We start from the raw sequence: 25,969 nt of genomic DNA on the forward strand, positions 1-25,969 counted from the left end.
ACACTTCCAAAAATGTTTTATATATGTCTCATTTTAAAGACCCTAATTTCCAATTAGGGAAATAAAAAGTTCATTCTTAAAACATTTTTTTTTCATCACGTTCAATACGGAACCTCTGAATATATAGTTTTTAATAAGAAAAATGATATAGCTCCAGAACAGCAGAGAGTTCACAAGTCATTAATGATTTTGCATGTTTGCATGTGTGCAAAGTTCCAAGAGTAGATTTGTGAACAATATTTGAGAAAAAATAGGCCTTGTGTGTACATAGAAAAAGTCTTACATCTTTAAGTTCAGCTTATAAAAAATGGGGGCAAAAACAAAAAGGTTGCGTTTATAATTTTGGTCAGTGTAAAAAGTGGCTATAAAGTGTCTGATATTTATATTCAGATAATTACACTCTGTTATCACTTTACCTAAATTTAACGTTCAATAACAGATATTTCAGCACAATTAATGTTTTTGAGTATTAATTGTCTCCCTCTCTGTGTTCCGTCTGTCTGTAAACCATAAACCAGAGGTCGCGTTAACCGAAAATTGTCCGTCATTGACGGAATTTTTTTAACAATGACAGAAATATCTGAAGGCTGCTGTCACTTTGACAGATTACACTGAGGGTGATCTATTGTAACTGGTAGCTGTAATTCGCACCCTTGTCCAGTTGGTGGCGAGTGCGCTCCAGTGTAGCAGGAGAGCACTGGATCCAAAATAAAAACGAAACTGTCTCAAATCTTTTGCTATGCGTTTAATTACTGCACAGAAGCTACAACGATCTATCACGTCACATTAAAGAGTGCCAAAACGATATTTATTGCTTGAATTTCCTAATGAAATCGTCAGAATTTGAAATTTGAGACTTTGTTTCATTGTGATTTACTGGATGGGAGGCGCACTACGTAGGCTACTGTTCATTCATCAACTGAAAACAGCATAGACCAAAAGATTGACTGGGATTTACAAATGGATAGTGGTCATAAAAATGAGAACATATTAAAATAGCTGTCCCTGCAGGGTGTGGTGTTAGGCAGTCTCATCTGTTTTCTTCCAAATAAATGTATAAGTCTATATTGTCCTGTAGGTTCATAAATAAAAATGAAAATGTGAAGAAAAATAAATTCAATTAAATGAGTTATTATAATTAAAATATAAAAATTAAAATAACGGGTAATAATGGATTATGGCAGAAGGTTTACAACTCTGTCCGTCAAAAAGACGGACAGTGTTACAGTCTAATGCAACCTCTGCCGTAGGACAATATAAACTTATTGAACATATTCATTTCTATCACTGCTGTAAAGCGACCACACAGAATTTGAAGAATATTAATATAAGAAAGTCAGGAGTCAGCTGTCCACGGTAGTCCTTAAGATACCAGCACAATAACACACTCAGCAAAATACTGTCTAATAATCGTTATAGATAAAATACCAGAAAATCTTGAGATATTTTTTTTTGTCAAAAGACTCCAAATTTGTTGTGGTTAATTTTTAGACTGTTCTCTATCTTTGCGTCCAAATTTCAGAACTTTACGGCAAACAGTTTCACAAGCTGCCATAGACTTCAAGAGTGGAAGAAAATAAACAGACACAATAGAAAATGACAGAAATTTCATTTTTGTGAGATATGGTGAAAAACAAACTTACTGACTGCAGTAGGGTTTCTTGTCAAATCCTTTATAGTTTTTCATATTCAGAGTCATTTTGCAGACCTCACAGCTGAAACATCCTTTGTGCCAATACTGTAAAAGAAAGAACAGCAGAGAAATTACATATTTACTCAGTATAACTAGACTAAAAGTTGGCTCTTTTAAAGAATCCACTTGTTTGAAAGAGGTACTTATCTTGTAATGGATTGTAATGGTATAACCTTGTGGTTAATGATCAGGTAATCAAAAGGTCTAAAGTTTAAAACAAGCTATTACCTTTGCGCTTCTGAGCAAGGCATTTAACCCCGGATTGCTCCAGGGGAACTTATAACTTAAGATGATGTTAAGCATTGTTGCTTAACAAATTCCATTGACCATAGTTGTTTAGCAAAAAAGACCTTATTCCATTGGTAAGTTTAGAGCTTTGTGGTGCTTCACATCTACAACACTTAACAAACACATACAAATACTCATAATACACCAACTACATAGGAAAAAATAAAATAAATAAATCAAAAGTAAATTCATTAGATAAACCAGCTAAATCAACTAAATTTGTTACATAGATGTATTGCTTCAGGCACAAAGGTAAATTTGAACCGATTTGTAGAACATCTAATTGACCTTAAACGTCGCCCAAGGGGCATACACTCAAAATAATAATTAAAAGGGTGTGTTGTCTCCTATTATTTTGTGCCATCCTCAACATTTGCTGTTCATAATAAGATGTAAAGACTTTTTGATGACTGCATCTGTATTTTGATCAAACTTCAGCCTATTATCGATAATCGTTCCTAAATACTTGTATTCCTCAACTCCGTCAGCCTGTGTGTCATTAATGACCACTCTTTGAAGTGCAAGTGTTTTCTTACTAAAATTGATGATCATCTCTTTCGTTTTTGACACATTCAGATCGAACTTCATCCTATTACACCATAAACTAAAATCATCTAAAACTTTATAAGAAAGAGCATTTAACAAAAACTGTTTTGCATCCTCTATGCCTCTTCCAGCACTATATGCGAACTGCAACGGATCTAAAAGTGGATGAACAGCTGTCATCACATAGTTTTTGATCTCCTTCTCAAAAGGCTTCATGACTAAAGAAGTCAAGGCAATAGGACGATAATCATTTACTGATTCTGGCTTCGCTTTTTTAGGTATTGGTACAATAATTGAACTTTTCCACAGATCAGGTACCAGCCCTAGATCTAAAGAAGATTGAAAGAGTACGTGGAGAACCGCGCCTCAGAATGTGCGCAAATATTAAGCTCTCTTATTGTGTTTGAATCAAAAATTTCATCAAAATTCCCGTCTTGGCAAGTATCCTAGCAGACATAGCTGGCAAAACGTTAAGCATCAGTGCACTGGATCAGTGCATTCTCTTAAATTGACAGCAATTTCTTAATATTTACCAAACAGCAACAACAAGGAAATCACTCACTGCTCTTGACTGAATAGCTTTTGTAACTTTAATAAAGATTAAGCTTCAATTTATACTGTAAAATATGCAATGCTTTTTTAATATTTGACCATTTTATTTAGTTTCTGTACCTAAAAACTGTAAAAAAAAAAAATAAAAATAAAAAAAAATTCACTGTTTACTTTATTTGTATCTTTACTCTATTGTATGTATTTGTGCTGTTTCTTGTAGTTATATCATTCTTATTTCTTTTTTCCCTAAACAGCACACACTAAACCGTACCGAATCCGTGACTCTAAAACCGTGATACAAACCGAACCGTGAGTAAGTTGAACCATGACAGAGACCTGTAGGCTCCCGGAATCGGGCCATAAAATCTATCCAAAAACTTTATCAGCACAAGTAGCACATGTATCCCTTTCAATATTTGTCCATGATACAATAATTGGTAGCCTCTGTATATTTAACAGTGTGATAACATTTCAATGTTTGTCTATCTAATGGGCAAACATTCAGGCTCATCTTACTGGGTTCATTGCATTTTCTAAGATCTACTGTAAAATTTCTACAATTTAGTTATTCTTTTCAAAAAAGTTCTTCCATCCCTGATTTTTTTGTACAATGAGGAAGATAGGAAACAAAGAAGGATCCAACTGATAATGCAATTACTGAAATGTTTGACATAAAAGACGTAAGTGAAGTAAGTCTTCAAAATTTTCATGATACTGCAGAGGAAGTGGTCCTATAGATAAATACAAGACAAAGCCTCAGATACATTTTGCAATCCCACTGAGATATTGCTGGCATGTGATGTTAATGGTTTGTCACTTTTGAAATATGATGAAATATGCCCTTAAATGGAAGCTTTTCGCCTCTTAGTGTAGGCAATGTGACCTGGCCCAGAATACTGGAGTTTCTGCAGGGTTATTTTTCGAAGGGGGCAGCCCCTTCGGTTTATGTGGTATCTGCTAAGCATATGCCCCTGGGAGGTGTTTCTGTTGGACATCACCCCCTGGTTTCTTGTTTCATGCGAGGGTCGAGAAGGCCTAGGCCTTTCTGCCCTGCACGACTTCCTTCATGAGATTTATCTATCATCCTGTAAGGTCTGGCAACTGAAACTGAAATTTCCTGGCTTTTTCATGATTGAGGTCTAGGGGTTATGTAACTACCATATAAGTTTCAAAACAGTCAATCCACAGTAAAATGCACACAGCCTGCATAAAGTAGCTGTGCCTTTTCACAAGCTGCTGCAACTTTACGGAATGCTCCGCAGGGCAAGTCCCCATGGAGGTCCGAGTCCTCTCGTAGCCCCCTGGTGTTCCCTAATGATGGCGCTCGCTTGTCCCGCAGTGAGCCTAGTGAAGCTGAGCTGGTGCCCATGTACCTTCAGGCGGCTGTTACATCTGCTCTGCCCCCTCGCAACACCAAAAGGAGTCAATCCACACTTCAGCCGGGGAGTAGAGCTGGTCGCAGGAGAGTGGTGCAGGGAGGGATTTGCTCTTCGGGGTACTCCAGCTGAGATGAAATCGGGATTCTACAGTCCCTATTTCATCGTTCCCAAGAAGAACGGGGGGTTACGACCTATTCTGGACTATCAAGTTCTGAATCGGTCCCTACACAGGCTATATACAGAGACCGTAACGTACATCAACCACCAGGGTGGTTTATGCTCCCGTCACATGTTGCAACTCGCCTACCATCATCTTCTCTGGAGTCAGACGCAGCTCAAATCGCTGCACATTGTTCACATTCCAGGAGAGCTCAATTGTGCAGCCGATATGCTCTCATGACAGCTCACCCTTCCTGGAGAATGGCAACTCCACCCCCAGGTGGTCCAGATCATCTGGAGTCACTTTGGGAAAGCTCAGATAGATCTGTTTGCCTCCCAGAAATCCTCCCACTGCCAGCTCTTCTACTCTCTAACCAAGGCCCCCCTTGACAGGGACACACTGGCACACAGCTGGCCCCGGAGTCCCCTCAAGTGAAGAGGACCTTACTTCTTACTGGCCCACCCGAACCTGGTTTGCCAACCTCATGCTCCTCATGACAGCCCCTCCCTGGAAGATTCCCCTGAGGAAGGACCTTCTTTCTCAGGGGAAAGACAACATCTGGTACCCGGCTCGGTGTCGGCTTGCTCTGCCATTCCTTATGGGTCCGTGCACTGTTCCCCCAGTTGTTCCCCTTATGTGAACTCTTGGTCCTCCGTGCCCCGCAGCCCGGACTAGGACGGAGTAGTTTGTGACTTTGCTCCAGCAGGGGGGTCTCTTTCGCCCCCCTCTGGTTGTGGCATCATGTCTCAGTACTCCCCACAGTTACTTCACTGTGTTTCCCCTTCATGTATCTATGACTTGGGTATATTATTTTCCCTGTATTCCACATGGCTTAAGTTTTGTCATTGTCTCTGCCCCCCAATGGTTGCTTCAGTAGATGTGGCACCCCTGGTGGGCCATGTATCCGGCTTACAGGGCGTTGGGCAGGTTACGTGTGGAGTCCATATGTCCTGACACGCTTGCCTGTCAGCATCTGTGCCTCAACTAAGTAACACGGTTCAGGATTGTGGCGTTTTTCATGGGTAGATCCCAAATTCGTCACTCGACGTAACGTTGGGGGGAACGACTGGAAGAGAACGTCTAGTTTACATTGGTAACCCCTGTTATCTGAAGGAGCGAACAGAGACGTTACGTCCCCCTGCCACAATTCTTAACTGCATTGACCTCCGGGTTACGGCTTAGCTCCTCAGCAGAAACCTGAATGAGTAAATTCACGCCACCATCTTATATACCCGTATGTACGGGGGAGTGGCTAGGCATGCAAATTCCACTCGCCAATGTTCATTGGCCTTTTTCTCTTTAGCTCAGAGGTGATAGAGCTCTCAATGATCCCAAATACGTCACTCAACATAACGTCTCCATTCCCTCCTTCAGGGAATAGGGGTTACAGATGTAACCTAGACGTTATCTCCATAAATAGACTATTGTAGTTTTGGCATTGTTTACTTAGTTAAGCATTAAACTGCTAGCAAATATTAGCAGTCAAATACTACAAACACATCACTTTATAACAGGTTTAGAGGGAGCTAAGGCAGACAACAACACAATCCTTATGAAAATTAACCGTGGTTTTACTAAAAATAAAAACAAATAAAAACATGGTTAGTATACCTTCACCATAGGCCTAATTATACCATGGTTAATTTTCCTTACGACAAAACTGCAAAAACATGTTCAGTTTTAAGATTTTTCTATAAAGATATATTCAAGATGTAGCTATTATTATACTAATTTAGACAAGATAAAACACATGGTCCTAATGTAATACATTTTTGTAAAATAAATGTATACTATGTGCAAACAAAGGTGGTTGTTTTGCAACAAGGTGGAGATATGTTGATAAAGTGACAGGTACAAGAAACTTAGTGAAAAATGTAAACACACACATGAGAGACAGAGAGATGTCAAGGAAAATGAAGAGACTAAGAAGGAAAATGGAAGTAACCTTTAATTATTTTGTGCGTCCCCAGCCTATGGATTTAAATTTTTTATTTGATGATGATGATGATGGCCATACAAAAATATTGTTGTCGATGGTTTTAATATTTGTTGTGAGTGTATGGGATTGTCAGGGTTATGGACTGTGTTTGTGTGTTTTCCTAGTGTTCTTCCCCTATGTTTTCTTAAGTTTTTTTTTTTCAGTGTCTCCCCCTATATTTCCCCTTTTTCCCATATTTGGACTTCCCCCTCGTTTACATGATTGTCTACACCTGTCCTAGTCATTAGTCACCCCTTATAAGTCCTCTGACATCCTTCAAAATAACATCGCTGTCCTCAGCCCGGTACGACCGGCCTCCTCCCCGCGCTCAAGTCTGCCGGCTTCCACTTCGCACTCAAGCCTTCCGGCTTCCTCTCCACACTCAAGCCCGCTAGCTTCCTCTCCACGCTCAAGCTCGCCAGCCACTGCCTAACGCTCAGTACTGCCGGCCTCAGAGTCCCCGGCCAAGATGGCCCTGGCCCTCTGAACTGTCTGCTCCGCCATGGTTATTTACTTACTCCTTCGTCTCCTGCCTGTTCCTAGGCGCATCCTGACAGGGATGGCCTGAATAAGTGTGAGATTTCCCAGCCGGAAATTTTGTCCCAGTCCGCCCCTGGATCATTTACATAAATCTTTCTTTTATTAACCTACTTGAATTAGTTGTTAATATGCTACTGTGACATAACTTGCACACATTTTACTAGTTAGACATTTTCCAAACTATAATTCCTGACTACATGTATAATCAGGTACAACTTTCTGAAGCATTTTTCATTTCATTGCATCTAAAATGTCTCACTGTTCTACAAAACAGAAAATGATGCAACATAAAAGGGTTTACATTGTATTGTTTACACTGATAATTCTAAGAACTTCTAAGAGTCTAAGCATGTTTAGACAACACTTTACTGTGATATACTTTGTTTTCAGATATCAACATGATCATTTTTATTATTTATTTTTTGGTGACCAGATACCTTGAAGATTTTGAAGACTTAACTCTGACAGTGCTGTACCAACATCAGATGTTCAGCTACATCGGACTTATGTTTTTCATATATCATGGTAAAATAACCTCCATGACAACTAATGGTGTGGCTGTTTGTTTTGTTTTTCTTGAATCCATGGAAATAAGCAGCAAACACTGGAAATATCAGGTATGGTTTACTTGTTTCAATTGTCGAACAGAATCTCTTTTCAGGAATGACAAAAACGTCTGTTCACATCTCTGTGTTTCTGTGATCAGCGTGCTCAATAATGTGTATTTGACCTTTTATTATGTATATTTTGACTTTACTGTGTTAATAAAATTAAAATAAATAAAATACAAATAATATTTTTTTTTTCAGTCTCCACATAATCTTTCTTACCTGCCTCAAAGTAACAGTCACACAGATGGACTATTAGGGGAGGCCCCTTTGTCTATCAGGTGTAAATCACTATATATTCAGGCTGATTGTCACTCCCTCGCATACTCACTTTCGATCACAAAAAACGTCTTAGAAAATTTTAATCAACATGTTGTTTGTGAATGAGTGAACAGGATGATTTTTTTTACATCATTTTGTAACCTATGACATCATGTTCTTAAAAGTCTTGTGAACAAATGTTCAGTATGTGATTTATGGCCTTAATTTAGTAGCTTACAAATTGTATTTTTTCACTAACCATGCATAAACGTTGTTTCTTTTTTCAAAAACACAAACATGTACATTCATGCTGCTCACATATTATTGTAGCCTTGTTTGTGATGAAAACAGTGTAATCAGACTTTAGACATAAATATGTTTTTAACCATTCGGGGCCCAAAGTGATTTTGGGACCCTTTAGATGTTTTGACATGGCCTGACATTTGTGCTTATTTCAGCTTAGTGAGGGGGTGACAATGACTATGAATATTTAGTGATTCACACCCGAGAGAAAAAGAGCCCTCCCCTAATGGCCCATCTGAGTGACTGTAACTATGAGGCAGGTAACAAAGAATGTGTGGAGAGTATAATAATGGGGGTTTTGGTCATTTGCATTGTATTTACAACACAGTATAACATTCATAATGAAGGTCAAAGACACAATATGATCTAACCACAGAGATGTGAACAGACCTTATGTCATTCTGAACACAGAATCTGTTCAGCAAGTGAAAAAAGTAAATCATACCTGATATTTAAGTGTTTGCTGCTTCTTTCCATGGGTTCAAGAAAAAAACATCAGTAGTCATGGAGCTTATGTTACCACAGATTATCAGTGTAGATGAACATCTGATGTTGGTACAGTACTCTCAAAGGAAAACAGCTTGAAGAGACTCAAGTGAAAGTCAACAGGATTCATCTGTGGTGCAGGTATCAAATCACTAAAAAACAAACAACAAACAAACAACTGAAAACATCTCTGAGCATGTTAATATCAAAAAACATCTGTATAAAATGATTCTGTAGTCATAGACTCAAGCATGCTTTGTATATTGTAAAAAAGGACACTTTATAACTGAGAAACTAATTATTATTGTTTAACACGTTATAAACATCCATTTGCGAACAGAGTATTAATAATAAACATGATCTAGACATTCTTAGACTCGTAGCATTCATCATGTTACAGTGTACACTCACATTACGTTTATATCGTATTTAGTTTTATATTATATAGCGAATGAAAACTTTATTGCGTCATAAGAAATTCAGATACAATGAATTTTCAAAAAGTTTCACTCGGTTTCAAACATTTTATTCAGGAATTATAGTTTGGCAAAACCCAGCTAGTAAATGTGTTCAGGTTTATGTCAGAATAGCACGTTAACTAATGCAGAAAAGAAACATTACTTACTCATCATAATGATCTCCTCGGCTGCATCAGCCATGCGTCACATTTATTTATTTATTTTTCATTGAGGTAAATTGTTATTCCTCTCAGTGCATCTTCGTCTTCTGAGGTGAATTTATGTATCATTCCTCTCAGCACGTCTTCTTCCAGAAACTAACAGTAGCCGAGATGAACTTGATGAATCATCACGCTTTGTTTACTTGAGATAATGTTGCCGTTTACATGCCTCAAGTCTCACGTGGCTATTTATAATTTAAAAAGTAGCGCATGGGCATTGCCGCAATAAAAATAATTATCTTTGACTTGGTTTCCTTTGTACTTAAAACCCTGATGAAATTGCATGCAGCACACTAATCTGAGCATACAAGATGTATTTCTCAGGGTGTGATGATATAAGGGCTTTAACATTCAACACACCCATATAAATATAAAATATTAAATCATTAACATTTAACAACTGTTTTCTATTTTAATATTTTAAAAAAGTCATTAATTTATGTGATGGCAAAGCTGTTTTTAGCAGCCATTACTCCAGTCTTCAGAAATCATTATAATATGGTAATTTGGTGTTCAAGAATCATTTGCTCATAATATTATTATTGATGTGGAAAACAGTTGTGCTGCCTAATATTTTTTAGAAACTGTGATAAATGTTTTAATTAAGGATATGTGTGTTCATTCGAAGAAAGGTTTTTCTATGAATAAATTAGGGTAGAGTCCATTTCTATGGGCATAATGTCTTTCCTATAGGAAAAAGTCAGGGATGTTTTGGGGATGTTGGTCGCTTTGGAGGTTGTTTCCAGAACTCCAACATATAGTTGGCTTGTTGGTTTCAAAGATTATTTGTTAAATGTAACAAATAACTGTGTCTGATTGGTCCAGACTCTACATCAACCACGCCGCAGCATTTCTGAAGCATCCCAGAAGCGGCTCTCCGCACTGCTTCGTTAAATATAAGTGCCTTGTCTATTTTTGAAGGATAATAATAATAATCGCCTTGCTATCATCAAAGAAGGGCTGCAAAATTAATCGAATTTCAAATCATGATTACGGATACCATGATTACATAATCATTCGAAGCCGCGATTACGAAAAAAAAGTTCATTATTCTGTATGTTTAATAGCTGTGTTTAGAGCATGTCACGTTGTGAGAGGTGAATCAATATTGTTATCGTGGGCACATCAAATACTGAGAATAATTATTTATAACAAATTATTCAGAATTAAAATGCATTTTAAGATAACTTTTCCCATCAACTGGTCACAGTGCACAACACCAAAAACGTGTGTGCCCTCTGATGTAAACAAGCACGGATAAGAAGAACATGGCGGAACACGTGAGAGATGTTCTGGATGAAAGCGCAATTTAACTCTCTGACAGCAGATGGCATAATGCAGCCTTTGCTCCGGAAACCCTGTAAACAAAACAGTTTTCAGTTTCTAAAAGCTTTTTTAAGAGATCTAAGAGATCTTACGGTAAAGTGATACCTACTGGTCTTTATAATTCTTTTACACTTTAATCTGTGTAAATTTTTTAACTTCATACATTTTTTATGTATTGCTTTATTGTATTTAAATGTTCAGTTATTTTTGTTATAAGAAAATAGTTAAACCTGGTATACTGTATTATGAATAAATTTCAATGCGCCTTATTCAGCCTGCCGCCATTTTGAATCATTTTGAGGGATAGCAGTCCAGCAGTGCCCACTGTGGTGTATTGTTGCGTACCAGGATGTAGATCGTTTAGTCGCAAAAATAAAGAGAATATATAATTTCACAAATTTCCACAAGACAAACAACTTCAGAAAATGTGGATTATTAAAGTTCGCTGGGACATAGGACCTAACTTTCAGGTAACAATATTGCATTTATTTAAGAAAATGACTGTGGAAACTAGCCGGTTGGCTAATTGCTAATTTATAATGTGAGCGTGTTTATCTTCCTTTAAACGTTTACGCAGAGCTAAAATGTTATGTTTTATTACAACAACTAAACTAAATATCTCCATTTTGTATAGATTACAATGAACACAAGACTGTGCTCCAAACATTTTACTCAGGATTGTTTTTCAAAATCACTGACTGGAATTAGGAAGGTTAAGGAGGGTTCAGCTCCGTCAGTGTTTACCTGGACTCAAATGCCTCACGAAAGGAAAACCTTGTGATCATAAGTGAAAAAGACATATTTTCCAAATTTAAAATGCTTAATAAAATGCTTAATAAAGCTTTATAATTTGTGTTAAGAGTAGGTTTGGGAATCGAAAATCGATTCTGATTCTGGAATCGGATACTTAAGATAAAGAATTGGATACTTGTTATAAAATTAAAATTTCGATTTTTTTGTATCGATTCCTGGGTGCATTTTTTCATCTGCCAATCTGACAGGACCTTATGTGGCAATGTAAACATCAGTCTACAAGATGGATCGCGGTAAGCACTCAAAAGTGTGGCTACACTTTGTAAAAAACGCAGACAAAGCTACCGCTGCACGCAAACTTCATCTGAGAGACCTGCAAGGGATGGATTTTTTAGTCCCGCGCCCAGAAATATATGTTATTTCGTCCCACTCCCGCCTGCAAAAGCCTGCATAAAAGTAACCTATAGCCCCGTGGGAAGACAGGTATCTACTTCATCTCTTGGCTGCATGAAACAAACCCTCACACTAATGTAAAGGTAAAGATGACCAGAGTAATAGTAACAAACTCACGCGTGCCTAATGTATTCTATCTATCTGTTCGCCATTTTGTGGCTTTTTTAAAAGTATCGGTTCAGGCACTGTTTTGGCACCAGTACCGTTTTAAAAGTATCGATTTGGCACCAGTATCGAAATAAACCCAAACGATACCCAACCCTAAATCCTCTGCCGTCATCGGCTGAGGTGCCCCTCTCACCAGTCCCCCATCACCCCAGCTCAAAGCATTCTGTTACCGCTCCGCTAAAGATCCACTGATTCCACTAAATAATACGCTTCGTGTTTTCCCACCCGCTCCGCAGCCTCACTCACAATCTGTGTGCCGCTCTCTGGACAGTTTCAGAAGGTCATTGCATTAACAGATAGATGCATTACAATTCACATTACAGTCGGTGGATGATCTTCTAAAAGTGCTTATAACAAAATATCCACGTTCTTTGCATTAGAATGTCTAATCAAATTATTGTATCCGATCAGATCTAATACAAATAACTCAAAATTTGCTGTTGGCACACTTTCTAGATAAAAAAGAAAACAAGCTTTCAAAAAAAGAAAGAGCGAAGGCTGCTAAAAGCAGTTCAACGTTGCAAACATAAATTCAAAGCTCCAGCAAGCCAGCAGATAAATCATCAAAAAGAATATTTAGCATTTTCCCACACTTTAATTCTCGTAATTAAGTATATTTCCCATAGGTGTGCAACCCACGGTTCGGAACGCACGTGACCCGCAGATTAACTCATTTTTAAAAATTTTAAAACTGTGACTGCCCACTACATCACAGTGGGATGGGAGATGTGAAGTCCGGTGCTACAGACACGCCCCCTCTATGAAAGTCACACAAGCACAAATCTAGCGTAGGTCCTGATAGAATCAGTAGCTGAGTGGAAGTTAAAGAGACACAATGCTTGTAGCAATATCCCAGTCACCACAGATAATGCCAGAAACCAAGTAAATGCTGTGAAAGAAGCTGGACTGGGGCCACAGATATCTTGCTTTGCGCATGTGATCAATTTAGCATGCCAAAGAGAAATCTCAGTAAATCAGATGGACCGCCTTCTTGGGAGGATCAGGAAGGTGGTTTCCTTCTTCCACAGAAGTACAACAGCAGCTCATCTGTTTAAAGCAAAGCAAGAAATGCTACAGCTACCAGGCCACAAGCTCATACACGTTGTCACTACAAGATTTCCACATATGACATGTTGGAGCACTATATTGAGCAGCAGGCAGCAGTATACTCTGCACTGACAGAAAAGACACTGAAAAAAAATAGAGACATTGTCACCTTGTCTGATGATACACAAACTAGGGTTGGGTCGATAGACGATGCCAGCATCGCGATCCTCCGCCCCACCCCTGCCCCGCCGCAGCAGCAACCCGCTCGAGAAAAAGACACACTGAATCACACTATATAGCCAGATGAAATGCATGCTTTCAATTTCCGGATCTTTACTTATTTTATTATTATTATTATTATGAGGAAATAATAACAAGGAAGTTCTTAGCGATCACAATATAAATTACAGTGAACTCCAAACGAATTACATGAACTAGTTCATTTACATTAATAAATGAGGCATACAAAAACAGCAGAAAAAATTCTAAATAATTTTAATTAAATTAGATTAAATAAACTACACCAAATATGCCTTTTTTCATGGTTTTACCATAACGAACCGAGCTTGGAACAAAAAACAAGAGAATATATATTTTTTCCCCATCAAAATACAAACGTACAATACAAAGCCTATACATTATAAATAACAGTTTATCATTCAAATACATTAGGAATATGGAAACACTTGGATTTGTGCCTAATTACAGAGGTATGTGAGCCCAACGCCTGCTATTTTTAGTTTCACTTTGTTTTGGATTCTTAACTTTATATATTTTGTTTCATTCCTGTTCTGTTCAGAATACCGTTACATTTAGATGATTCGTTTTGCAGTCAGGGTAACTAACTTATAGCTATGTTTAAAGTGTTTATAATGTTAATACATAATAATATTTCCCTTGATTTGGTATTATTTCTGATATTACACTTTCTCTCTAAACATTCCGCTGCTCATTAAATGCATTTGGAGAGAGTGGGTTAAGCAGTAAGCAATCAATGAGAGCGATTTTGAACTTAAAGCTGACTGGTCGAAAATATGTTAAGGACCAACACCCCAGCAAGCAATTTTGCGTTTAAAAGACGTCTATTAGCCGTTCAAACACAGCCCTGACGTCTAGGCTAAAACAAGGCTAACCGTGGGCTGCTGGTGAAAATTTAATAGACGTCTAACCATAGCCCAAGAATAGACTAGACATCAGTTAGACCACTATTGAACGACTACATGTATACATCTAACAGACGACAAAATGGCAATCCATCCAAACAAATTAAATATACAGTTTTTATTAATAAAATAGATATATTTTTAAACAATTTTAAGAAAATACAAAATTATATATTTTTTAATGCAGCATAAAATATTATAAATACAGTACACTTAAATATAAATATTATGACAAACAAATATGGATTTTTAACAATAAAATAAAAATATAAAAGTATTTTTTTCAGTAACTCATAAATATTTAAAAGAAATAAATCTATTGCAAAACAAGGGCATGTTGCCACACTTAACATTAAAACATTACAGATAAATGACAACATAAAAAAAGAACCACCCATTTATTGTTTACTTATTTTAACAAAACAACCATCAATGAACTTAAGGGAAATTATTGGTTTTAATTCTTGTTTAAAATGCATTCCAACTGCATTCCTCAAGTCTCTGTTGCTCCCAGGAAGTTGGTGATCACAGCATCTGCCAAATAAGAAAAAAAAGTTGCATAAGGAAAGCTTTTTTGACACTGTTTTATTTTAATAACACTAACTGTAACAGGGAGTCTCTCTCTTTTGCTTGGATACTAAAAAAAAAAAAGAGACATATTTTGTATCACCATTCAGTTTGTAAAAATAGAAAGAAGCTCTCTGGTAAATGTTGTGTGGTGTATATACATACCTGTAATGACCGAGAACAGTGCAGTCTTTTATAATGCCTCCTGCAGTGGACCATCCCCCTTCATGTTGAATTTGGGCATGAGGGAATTTTTAAAACCCTAAAATATAACACAGATTGAGGTGGTTAACAATTGTACATTTCTGATTTGCGTTGTAATTTATTAAGTGTTAATGCAACAATATTTGATTAATGTTACATGTTTTGAAGGCTTTACCTGTCCAGCATCCTTCTGGCACTGTCTCTGGCACATGCCAATGTCAGGCAGGTAGTATTATATGTGTCAGTGTACAAATGTCCACAATTGTCTGGCACAACTGTTTTCATAACAACACAGCTGCTGTAAGTAAAAAGTACACACATTAACCTCAAATGTATATGGCATAAGTTAACCCCTACATATACGGGGTACTACTATACATATATTTATTTATATTACATTGTTTTCTGGTTGTAACATTTAGTTAGGTTTTAATGCTGCATTGCAGCTGAGCCTTTTGCATTTTAATACTGCCGCAAAAAAGCTCAGACATAAATTCAATATAATAGTTAAAATAAATAATTGACTTTGTCAAAGATGAGAGCATTAGTAAGGAAATGTTGTTATGGAGAGGGTTGGTTTTTTTTTTACCATTGCTGCCCGGATTTCCTCATCTCCCAGGCGCTCTTCCAGATGTTGAAACTCCTCTTCAGTTTGTCCAAATCTTCTGAGTGTGTTCACTTTTGCCTCTTCTTGTGCTTGAGTTTGTAAACACATACAAATGATCAACTTTAACTCTATTATCTATTAAATTTTGCAGTTAATCCTCTGATCACATGCATGCCAAACCGTGAGTCCTAGTCACGGATCACAAATAACTACCATCTGCTCATTAAAATGTCACGGTTCCTACACATGATAAATACTATAAACCATGAACACACGTCAAAATGAAAACACAGATACTTACCTGACCAATATCCATTATCGTTTGTTGTTCGCCCGTTGCTCTCCGACAGGTAAACTTTTTGCTCTCTCGTGAAAAAACTATTCAAAACAGTGGAAATGATTATCGCGAGATCTTGCAGCAGAGATCTCTATTGACTTTCAAGTCTCGCGTTGCCAGTAGTCATGTCTCAGTAGGAATTGCCATCTAGCGGTTGGGAATTGTAATTGCATATGTATTTATAAAATGAAAGAGTAAAAATATCGTATAATGTGTATGAATGTTACATTTAACAGCTTGGGGGATGTATAACATCATATTATCAAATGCAAGTAAACTTTGAAAACATTAAAAATTCATTATTTTTGGCATAATTAACAATGCTATATTTATTTATGATAGTAAAATTACAAAAAAAGTGAATGAATGCTGATTTAAAAGTTTCAGAAGTTTACTTACATTTGTTAATATGCTGCGTGGGTGAAAATTACATGTAAACGATTTTAAGATATAAGATTTATTTTGGCTATAGCCAAGCTGCTAAAATTAGACCCCAGATTGCTTCGATTTCGCCGGGTGGGCTAAAAGCAGACTACACTTAGCCCGTTAAAATCAGAACTAAATCGTGGCTACATATAGACCATGTTATGAAATGACACTTACATCTTTATAGATATTGTTGACACTGCAAACATGATGGTATATCAACCACTTTATGTGTTGCCTGGCCAAAAACTACAGTGAATCAGATTGGACTATAAGTGGGCTACAAATAGCTGGTCTGACTACGAGCTAAACCGAGGCTATGCATTGCATAGAATGCATAGAAGGGGGTGTTGTGAACTTTTCTCTCAGAGACCAGGAGACGTTTTGATATCTTGAAGCAGAAGTTTCTCTTTATTGAGATCCTAGCTGTTCGTCGCTGCAGTTCTTCAAAAGTCGTCTACTAAGGCATATACATTACAGTTTATATACCTTTCCAGGGGGAGGATTACATAGAGGTGGAGTCAATCTAAACAAAGCATGCAAATGCAGTACAGGAATCAGCCCGTTACCAGAGTTCCCCAGCCCTGATCTCATTATCATAACAGTGTCATTCAAAGGCATAGGTGCTAATTCAGTCAGTCTCACAGTATTGCCCATACCTTCACATTATCATAGAGACAAAGGTATCATTCAAAGGCATATGTACTAATCCAATCAGTCTGACAGTATTGCCCATACTTTAACATTATCATAGAGACAAAGGAATAGCTGTACCTTGAGAACAAAAAGGTTAATGTCTCAGACACCTGGGCTGCCTGATTTGATCTTCTTCGAATGTCATCATCTGTACCTCTAAATTCAATGTACTTAACTTTAGATTTATCTGTGATGCTATGTAAGAATCTAGGGTCAGCATATCATAAACAGATTCTTAAATTTGTAATCCCACAGTTCCCCCTTTGAGAGTTCTAATAACTCTCACATAATACAAATTTAAACATTTAAAAGTTCGTTCTTGTAACCTTTGATTGTTACAGGCACATAGTACTTGCTCTGTGGTGATTGTTTGTAACGGCATGTTGACACAGAAACAAACATGCAGCTAGGGCCCGTTAAGTTCTTACGGGTAATAGTCTTTTCTGGTTGGACCAGTCATTTCCTTGTGATGGTTGTGGGTCATTTGCTGAATGAAACACTTGATACTGTGGACGCATATATAGTACACCAGTAGGAGAATCAATAGCAGAAATGCTATTTCCTTGATCCACAGCCAGGGTTTCCCTAACAAGTTTCCAAACCATGAAGAACTATTTTCAGTCATCTGGTGTAATTTTGCTGAAAGATCAAGAATGTCTTGTTGGATTCTGTTGCAATGTTCATGGTGATTACTAGAATGGCAATCTTGATCATGTTGATGGATGACTGAAGTTCTCTCATGTGATTCTCTGCGTTGTTTTTTTTTTTTTTTTTATGTTCTGTCTTCCGTGACAGTTGGCTCGGCAGTGAGTCTAGTTGTTCTTCCGTGACAGTTGGTTCGGCAGTGAGTCTAGTTGTTCTTCCGTGACAGTTGGCTCGGCAGTGGGTCTAGTTGTTCTTTATAGTTTGTAGCTTTATACACAGGTGAGGGGGTCGATGTGTATAGGTCTCAGGATAGCCATCCAGGGGTATCTGCACAGATTAAGAAAGAAAACAAAAGACGACAGAGCAGTATTTTCTGTAGAAGACAGCAAACAATAGAGTTGTATCCTCTGTTCAATCTGAGTCTAGTCTTGTTGTTCCTTCTTTCCCTAGTTCTTAATTCCCGTGACACCTAAAGAAACAGTGAGGTAAGGATGGACTAGTGGATGGGGAAGGCCTATGAGGAAAATCTTCACCTCAGGGTTAACCCCCGAAAGCCTGATGCATTCGGTTCTTCCCTGGGCTCCTCACTGGTCTGTGTGTCCTATCCTATCCCTGTAGGTGGGGGAACAACCTTACAGTGTGACGCATGAGTCCAGGTTTTCCTTCCCTGACACAAAACTGCAGCTGAATCCACTGTGGCTCCTTTGTCTAACCAGGTCCATGCTTCATTTAAAGGAACGTCTTTGTACAGATCAATGATTGATTCAGGAGGCAGAATTGTCTTCTGTGCTGTACTACCTGAACACACCTGTATATTTGCATATGAACAAGCCTGTTTAGCAGCTACATCAGCAAGAGCATTTCCTTTAGCTTCCGTAGTATTAGCTGTGAGATGTGCTTTCACTTTGATCACAGCTAATTTCTTTGTAAGTTTCATGGCAAACATTAGATCTTTCACTAATCCAGCATGCTTAATGGGGGATCCAGCAGAAGTTAAAAACTGTCTACTTTGCCAAATTATACCAAAATCATGAATTACCCCAAAAGCATACCTGGAATCAGTGTAGATATTTGTAATTGATCCTGACGCTAGCGTGCATGCCCTAGTTAAGGCTACTAGTTCTGCGGCTTGAGCTGAAAAATGATCTGGAAGACGACCTGAAGCTACGACTTCAGTGGGAGAAGTTACTGCATAACCTGCTCGTCTGTTACCTTCAATAACTTGAGCTGAACCATCAACAAACAACTCCAATTCTGCATTATCTATGGGAGTTTCATTTATTTCACTTGTAGGTGTGTATGTAAGCGTAACACAATCATGAGTGATTTCTCCTTCATCCTCTAAAACAACTTCAGTCATTGCAGACATCATACATGAGGATGGGTTCGTGATTGGTGCCCGCTGTAAAACAATGTTCGGGGCTGTGAGGGATGTCAGCCAATTTCCCCAACGAGAGGATGTGACGGAAGTGACTTTTGCTTGATTCATTAGTGCGGACACTGCATGAGGGCATCTTACATTTACAGTCTGTCCTAACACCATTCCTGAAGAAGCCTGAAGAGCTAGATGAACTGCCTGCACTGCTCTGAGACATGGGCCCATACCTTGAGCGACTATGTCAAGTTTACCAAAATAGTAATGAATTGGGCGTAAATTGCCCCCATGATCTTGCATTAGACATGCAGTCATAAAGCCTAAGTGTTCATGAACATAAAGCACAAAGGGCCTATCAGATTGTGCAATTCCTAATGCTGGCGCTTGACATAGTGCTCTCTTCAAATCATTGAAAGCTTTGAGGTGAATTTCTTCCATACAAACTGTATCAGAATCTCTAACCTGACCTTTCAACAAGTCATAGAGTGGCTGAGCAATCGAGGCATAGTCCTCAATCCAAGGTCTACAGTAACCTGCTGTTCCTAAAAATGATCTTAGTGCTTTAATGGTAGTAGGCGGAGGTATTGCTTTGACTGAAGCGGCTCGATCCTGTGTAATAGATCTATTTCCTGTACCAATTGTTTGACCCAGAAATGTGACTTCTGTGGGCGGGGTTTCAAACAAAACAGAATCTTCACCTACTACACCAGTTAAACAAAGTTTAGTTTTCTTGAATGGAATGTTTAAATCTTTAGCCAATTTTGTAGGAACTACTGTAATTTCTGCACCTGTATCAAGCAAAAAGTCAATCTCTTTCTCTTGTATGCTACCTTTCACAAAAATTTGTTTGTCATTGTGATGTATTACAGGGGAAAGGTAGCTACTCACAGCCCCAACAATTAGTTTTTTTCCTGCTCTTTTTGTGCTCTTAGAAGAGCTTGAGCTAGCTGTCCTAACGTTTCAGTGGACATTGGTGGAACTACTTCAGGGTTGTAGGCTGGCTGAGAAGGAGCAGAATTATGCATAGTATTTCTTCTGTTATCTTGCAACTTCTTCCTACACTCTTTCTCCCAATGTCCTAATTTTCCACAATAATTGCATTTACCTTGTTTTTTAGGCCATCTTTTTTCTTGGTTTGTTGTGCTAAACGTAGCTGCTGCTACTCTCACTTTTGCCTTAACATCAGAATCTCTTTCCCAAGTAGCTAATGTGTCTAGATTATTTCTGATAGTTTTGTTAGACCAAGTTAAATCTAGGAATGGCAAGGCTTTTCTGTACTCATCTACAAGGCCATCTGACCAGATGCGGACTAGGGGTCCCTTGTCATCTAACACACTTTCAGGATCATCAACTATTCCGCTGTAAGCTACAGCTGACTGACAAAACTTTTCAGTGTATTCACTCACAGTTTCCTCTTTCCTTTGTACACAGTTAGTGATTCTGGACCAGTCTATTTTGGGTCCCAAGATATTCTTTAGAATTTTCATAACACCTTCTCTCAAATCGGCTTTACTGGCATGTTGTAGTGCAGAAGTAACAGCAGACTCAAAACTGTTGAATTCAGATTCAGTTAGAATTTGTGACATCAGCTGTGTGACTTCTGCTAACGACATGTCGTAGAGACGCATTTTGCTAATCAGTGCTCTTCTGAATTCAGAAAAACTTGTGCGTGCTGAAGGTAAGCTCTGGGACAATCTCTCTATATCTTTAGGTCCAAGCATTCTTGCAATTGCTTGTACCTGAAAAACAGAAGAGTTGGGAGGAACATTTTCAATTCCCTCAATTCCCTGAGATCTTCTCCTAGCACCACAAACCTTCACCGAATTCACAGGCATATCAGTTACTGATTGGATGGCTACATCATTTTCAAAGAAAGCTTGTAAGTCAGGATAAATGTTATCAGGCTGACTAACTTCCATATCAGTTTTTTCTGAAGCTTTGTTGCGGTTCAATTTTTTAGTCAAAGCGGATATTCTAGCCCGAAGTTCTTTGTTCTGTCCCTCTAACTCTGAGTTACGCTGAGACTGTTGTGTAGCTAGCGCTAAACCAAATTCTCTGTGGCAGCAGATAATGCCTTTCACATTGTTCTTACGAATACATGCTCCAAGGACTTTCTTACACTCATCTACTGACCAAGTCTTGTCTGGATGGATCTCATATTTCTTAGTTAATTCTTGTCTAACTTTTTCAGTTACTATTAGGTTCATTTGCTCTCCTAACTGTGATTTGAATTCACTATCTGACCACAAAGGAGTTGCGAGACCACCCTTTTCAGTTGTGGGGATCAGCCTAGCATTCTTTCTAACCATTTTGCAAGTTTCTTTGTAACCACACAATCACAACACTAAAACTTCTCTGATCAACAGAGGGTACGCTTGTTAACACAGATCAACTATTGTTAACCTTCCCTGAATTAACAGAGGAGAACACAAACTACTAGCACTTTATGCTAAACTTCTCTGCCAAAACAGAGGATAACAGATATTAGCATGTAATGCTAAACTTCCCTGGGTGAACAGAGGATAAACAACTCTTCTCTAAAAGAACAACTTTAGAGGGTAACTTAGTTAACTAAACTGTAATAGCTGTAGTTAACCTTCCCTGAATAAACAGAGGATAACAAATATTAACACGTAATGTTAATCTTCCCTGAGTGAACAGAGGATAAACAACTTTAGCACGTAATGCTAAACTTCCCTGAATTAACAGAGGGTAACTTTTCATCTCTAAAAGAACACCTTTAGAGGATAACTTAGTTAACTAAACCCTACAGCTGTCTGTTAACTCTTCTCTGACGGCGCAGAGGATAACTATATGTACTGGTCTTTAGCGGTTCTTTTGGATAGAGTAGCACTCACCAACCCTTGGTTGTAAAGGAAGATTCATGGAAATCTTTGTTCAGCTGGAAGTTTCGCTCTGGATTCCAAAAGATGCAATCTTGAAAGCAGATCTTCTGTTGAGCTTGCTGTTTCAATCTGGATTCAGGTGAAGAAGCTGGAACTCTATCCGGGTCACAGGGCACCAAAACTGTTGTGAACTTTTCTCTCAGAGACCAGGAGACGTTTTGATATCTTGAAGCAGAAGTTTCTCTTTATTGAGATCCTAGCTGTTCGTCGCTGCAGTTCTTCAAAAGTCGTCTACTAAGGCATATACATTACAGTTTATATACCTTTCCAGGGGGAGGATTACATAGAGGTGGAGTCAATCTAAACAAAGCATGCAAATGCAGTACAGGAATCAGCCCGTTACCAGAGTTCCCCAGCCCTGATCTCATTATCATAACAGTGTCATTCAAAGGCATAGGTGCTAATTCAGTCAGTCTCACAGTATTGCCCATACCTTCACATTATCATAGAGACAAAGGTATCATTCAAAGGCATATGTACTAATCCAATCAGTCTGACAGTATTGCCCATACTTTAACATTATCATAGAGACAAAGGAATAGCTGTACCTTGAGAACAAAAAGGTTAATGTCTCAGACACCTGGGCTGCCTGATTTGATCTTCTTCGAATGTCATCATCTGTACCTCTAAATTCAATGTACTTAACTTTAGATTTATCTGTGATGCTATGTAAGAATCTAGGGTCAGCATATCATAAACAGATTCTTAAATTTGTAATCCCACAGGGGTTACAAATAGCCGGACTATATCGGGTCTATAGTTAACCGAGACGGTGAAATGACGACTATTGCTTGCTGGGACACATCCTCCAAATACATCTACATAAACCCGCGCTTGCCATGTCTCGTATGCATGCATGCACTGTAGGGTTGGGTCGATAGACGATGCCATCGTCCATCGCCGATGGCCGATAGACATCACGATGCTGAGCCGGCATCGCGATCCCCCGCCCCTGCCCCGCCCCCGCAGCAACCCGCTCGCGAAAGACACACACTGAATCACACTATATAGCCAGATGAAATGCATGATTTCAATTTCCGCATCTTTACTTAGTTTTATTATTATTATTATTATTATTATTATTATTATTATTATTATTATGAGGAAATAATAACAAGGAAGTTGTTAGCGATCACAATACAAACTACAGTTGCGATCAAAATTATTCAACCCCCTTGACCTGCAAGACATTTTGCTGCAGAGAACAAAATTTTGTGAAAACAATTCAACAAAGGCATCAGTACACTATTAGAAAAAGTTTATTCATACACATTTGAGTAATTTTGAGAATGTAAGTTGATGACTAATGAAAGAAAATTAAATTGGCTCTAAATGTTCATGTTCAAAATTATTCAACCCTTGTTCAACATTGCTGTTTTTTAGTCAGTTATTTTTATGGTGGGAAACAAAATTGTCTTAAAACACAATAAAGCCTTTAGAAACACTATTTAAAAACAGAATGAGCTTGAGCTGTTACACATACATACAGTTAGTACATGCATGTGCTGAAGTTGAGTAGCAAATATGGTAAAGTCAACAGAGCTCTCACAAAAGCTATAGAGAAGAAATAGTTTTATTATATTATAAAGTCTAAGGCTGTATGAAGATTTTCAAGACATTTAAAACTTCCTAGAGACACAGCTGGCAGCATTATTCTTTAGTTTAAAGTGTGTTGTACCAGAAAACCTTTGAGGGTGTTGAACAAAAAAACACAATATCATAAAATGTTTGATCAGAGCAACTGAGAAAAACCTGCAATGTACAGCCAAATACTTGCAAGATGACCCAACGAAAGGAGGAAAAACATTTCAATGCAGAGCACAAGATGAACACTAGTCAAGTATGGCCTTCATGTTGTGGCATCTTGCCGAATACCATTCTTGACCAAGAAGAACAAAAAGACCGACTTGAACATCCTAAAATTGATCTGGATAGACCTGTGGAGTTCTGGAAGAATGTTTTTTGGAGTGATGTGACCAAACTAGAACTTTTTGGACCCATGGATCAGCGGTGTGTCTGGTGCAAAAAAGGCAAAACTTGTAAGCAGAAGATCACCATCTCCATCGTCAAACATTGAGGTGGATCAGTCCTGTTATGGGGTTGTTTTACTTTAGCAGGAAGTGGAAAACATGACTGTATGAAGGATATCCTGGATTCTTTGAAGTATCAGGACATTTTTGCAAGAATTGTGATGCCTTTGGTGCAAAGGCTGAAGCTATTAATCAATTGTCTTTCCTGCAGGACAGTCATACCAAAGTAAACATCCAAATCTACTTAAGCTTGGTTCAGGGATCAGTCACAGAATGTTCTTGAGTGGCCTGTTCAGTCTCCAGATTTAATTCTCATTGAAAATATTTAGTTGAATTTGAAGAAAGCAGTAGCAATGTGAAACTAAATATTATCAGTGGTCTAAAAGCTTTTTCAGGCGAGGAATGGGCCAAGATTGCAGTAGAGAGGTGACAAGAGCTTGATTTTAGCATGACTAGCATGATTTTAGCATGACTAGCAAGTCACTAGCATGATTTTAACATGACTAGCATGATTTTAACATGACTAGCAAGTCGCTAGCATGATTTTAGGATGACTAGCAAATCATTAGCATGATTTTAACATGACTAGCTAGTCACTAACATGATTTTAGCATGACTAGCAAGTCGTTAGCATGATTTTAGGATGACTAACAAATCATTAGCACGACTTTAGCATGATAAGCAAGTCGTTAGCATGATTTTAGCATTACTAGCAAGTCACTAGCAAGATTTTAGCAAGTCGCTAGCATGACTTTAGCATGACTAGCAAGTCGATAGCATGATTTTAACATGACTAGCAAGTCGCTAGCAGGATTTAAGCATGACTAGCAAGTCGCTAGCATGATTTTAGCATGATTAGCAAGTCGCCAACATGATTTTAGCAAGTCACTAGCATGATTTCAGCATGAATAGCAAGTCGCTAGCATGATTTTAGCATTACTAGCAAGTCGCTAGCATGATTTTAACATGACTAGCAAGTCGCTAGCATGATTTTAGCATGACTAGCAAATCGCTAGCATGATTTTAGGATGACTAGCAAATCATTAGCATGATTTTAACATGACTAGCAAGTCATTAGCATGACTTTAGCATGATTAGCAAGTCGTTAGCATGATTTTAGGATAACTAGCAAATCATTAGCACAACTTTAGCATGATTAGCAAGTCACTAGCATGACTTTAGCATGACTAGCAAGTCGCTAGCATGATTTTAGGATGACTAGCAAATCATTAGCACGACTTTAACATGATTAGCAAGTCGCTAGCATGATTTTAGCATTACTAGCAAGTCGCTAGCAAGATTTTAACAAGTCGCTAGCATGATTTTAGCATGACTAGCAAGTCGCTAGTATGATTTTAGCAAGACTAGCAAGTCGCTAACAGGATTTAAGCATGACTAGCAAGTCGCTAGCATGATTTTAACAAGTCACTAGCATGATTTTAGCATGAATAGCAAGTCGCTAACCTGATTTTAGCATGATTAGCAAGTCAATAGCATGATTTTAACATGATTAGCAAGTCGCTAGCATGATTTTAGCAAGTCGCTAGCATGATTTTAACATGACTAACAAGTCGTTAACATGATTTTAGCATGACTAGCAAGTCGCTAACATGATTTTAACATGACTAGCAAGTCACTAGCATGATTTTACCATGATTAGCAAGTCGCTAGCATGATTTTAACAAGACTAGCAAGTCACTAGCATGACTTGCTATGATTATAACAAGACTAGCAAGTCGCTAGCATGATTTTAGCATTACTAGCAAGTCGCTGGCATGATTTTAACATGACTA

General features: G+C 38.0%; 1 protein-coding gene across 1 annotated transcript in view; it reads right to left on the reverse strand.

The window, feature by feature from the left end:
• Positions 1–25,969, reverse strand: part of LOC141297672 (LIM and SH3 domain protein 1-like) — a 311,981-nt gene that overhangs the window by 267,854 nt on the left and 18,158 nt on the right. Inside the window, exon 2 of the mRNA XM_073828108.1 lies at positions 1,644–1,738. Coding sequence (XP_073684209.1) covers positions 1,644–1,738 — 95 coding nt within the window. The remainder of the gene's footprint in view (positions 1–1,643; positions 1,739–25,969) is intronic.

The sequence above is a fragment of the Garra rufa genome, chromosome 22 (assembly GCF_049309525.1).
Source record: "Garra rufa chromosome 22, GarRuf1.0, whole genome shotgun sequence".
Taxonomy (NCBI): Eukaryota; Metazoa; Chordata; class Actinopteri; order Cypriniformes; family Cyprinidae; genus Garra; species Garra rufa.